At 43.6% G+C, this 2,500-nt stretch overlaps 1 protein-coding gene across 1 annotated transcript in view; it reads right to left on the bottom strand.

The window, feature by feature from the left end:
• Nucleotides 1-2,500, bottom strand: part of LOC139755931 (carbonic anhydrase-related protein 10-like) — a 341,538-nt gene that overhangs the window by 12,329 nt on the left and 326,709 nt on the right. Inside the window, exon 9 of the mRNA XM_071674704.1 lies at nucleotides 1,526-1,663. Coding sequence (XP_071530805.1) covers nucleotides 1,526-1,663 — 138 coding nt within the window. The remainder of the gene's footprint in view (nucleotides 1-1,525; nucleotides 1,664-2,500) is intronic.

Raw genomic sequence — 2,500 nt, 5'->3', positions numbered from 1 at the left:
AGAATACTTCCCACGTATTCCCGGCGTGGCGTAGAAGGCGACTAAAAGGGGAGGGAGCGGGAGGGCTGGAAATCCTCCCCTCTCGTTTTTAATTTTCCAAAAGAAGGGACAGAGAAGGGGGCCAAGTGAGGATATTCCCTCGAAGGCTCAGTCCTCTGTTCTTAACGCTAGAAATGGCGAATAGTATATATATATATATATATATATATATATATATATATATATATATATATATATATATATATATATGTATATATATATATATATATATATATATATATATATATATATATATATAACGTTAAAGAAGGGTCGTCATCTCTGCCATGCTCGGGGTATCATGGCTTGCACCAGAGGGTCAGGAGAACACACGTGAAGCCCCAGCGGACGATACCTGAACACTGAGGTGGTGGCAGACGTGCCTCGAAGGCAAACCAGAAACGATTACACCAAAAAATTTACACAAAAATAAAAGTGATCGCCCGGTATCGTTTATCTTACAATAAGTAAAACATACACGTGTTTATAGTAATTATATGATTCATAAATGATTAAGGTCGGTTTTTATTAAGACACTATTACGTGTCTTCAATACAACGAAAATAAAGCCAGCAGGAATTGTCTGGCAACCACGCACAACTTAGAGACATCTGATTCCAAAATTATGCATGTCGTTTGTTTCCATTTCATTCCGTGGCTGTACAGCCACCCTGCAACATTTGGCATTTGGTTTCATTAGTGATAGTCGAGATAAGACGACGTGATAATGGTGATAATACGGTATTGATAAACATGTATAGCCATACATGATTGCAACTTTGACAATTTACTTACATAATAGACTCAGTTATGGTAATGCGTGGATAATGGAGTACTATCATCCATCGTCCTCATCCACATTTAATGTAACCCTATAGAAGACATTGCAAAAGAGTCATGTATTATGCCAAACGACAGGAGACGTCGCCATATATCACTATATCAATAAATCAAGGCCACCAGATTGTGGCAAGACTATAGACTATTTGTCAGATGCCATCGTCCGATATGTCATATTGTCTAGCACAAAATCGTAAAGATACTTTTTTGACTGTGTGTACGTAATACACCTTGATCCCACAGACAACCTACCAATACCGAAAGGATCTCATTGACCCGCCATAACCTTCCAACATACACCTTTTCTATGCAATTCACTTACATCCCAACATCTGTTGCTTCAATCTGTGTCTTAAAGTTCCTATCTACTATACAAAGTGCACGTCCCTGTTGTATAGGTGTTATCTCCATCCCACGTACTTGCCCACCTGGGGCACTGCCCACGTACAGCCCCACGACCCACCTGGCTGTATAGGTGTCATCTCCATGCCACGTACCTGCCCATGTACAGCCCCACGACCCACCTGGCTGTATAGGTGTCATCTCCATGCCACGTACCTGCCCACGTACAGCCCCACGACCCACCTGGCTGTATAGGTGTCATCTCCATGCCACGTACCTGCCCACGTACAGCCCCACGACCCACCTGGCTGTCGGAGGTGAAGTCAATATTGGTTCGGACGGTGCGATGATGAGCAGACTGGAGAGGCCGGAAGTTGTTGGCGACCGGAGCATTTCTGCGGAAGTCGGACGATCCTTGTTTGAGCCGCCTTAGACTGCGCATCTGTCGGGAGAGAGAGAGAGAGAGAGTCGTCTTAGACTGCGCATCTGTCGGGAGAGAGAGAGAGAGAGTCGTCTTAGACTGCGCATCTGTCGGGAGAGAGAGAGAGAGGGAGTCGTCTTAGACTGCGCATCTGTCGGGAGAGAGAGAGAGAGATTGAGAGAGAGAGAGAGAGAGAGAGAGAGAGAGAGAGAGAGAGAGAGAGAGAGAGAGAGAGAGAGAGAGAGAGAGAGAGAGTCGTCTTAGACTGCGCATCTGTCGGGAGAGAGAGAGAGAGAGAGTCGTCTTAGACTGCGCATCTGTCGGGAGAGAGAGAGAGAGAGAGAGAGAGAGAGAGAGAGAGAGAGAGAGAGAGAGAGAGAGAGAGAGAGAGGGAAACAAAGTTACACTCACGTAGACACTGTTGTCTACCCCCATATACTGAGGGGGGAGATATACACACCAACACCCACTGTGCCTACCCCAGCGGTAATAATCTATGCGTCCCACTGCGTCTATGTGGCAAGTATATCCATTACATATACGTCTTAAACTGTCAGTGGAAGACATACATATCATACATACGTACTCCCCGTATATGTATTATGCCAGGTTTCTACGGGGGGTTATGAACCGTAAACAATCATTTTGCAACCAGAAGCGTTCATGATCTACAGACACTGTTTACTGGCACATTGGAACGACAGATTAGAAATTGCAGCCACAGGTTTTAATATGCACATCTCAACGCATTCATTAACATATCCAGAACAGTTTAAGGACCAGCCACACATTTCTAAGAGTCAATATATATATATATATATATATATATATATATATATATATATATATATATATATA

The sequence above is a fragment of the Panulirus ornatus genome, chromosome 20 (assembly GCF_036320965.1).
Source record: "Panulirus ornatus isolate Po-2019 chromosome 20, ASM3632096v1, whole genome shotgun sequence".
Lineage (NCBI taxonomy): Eukaryota > Metazoa > Arthropoda > Malacostraca > Decapoda > Palinuridae > Panulirus > Panulirus ornatus.
The sequence above is the reverse complement of the archived record's forward strand: the minus strand, read 5'-3'. Positions and strand labels throughout refer to the sequence as shown.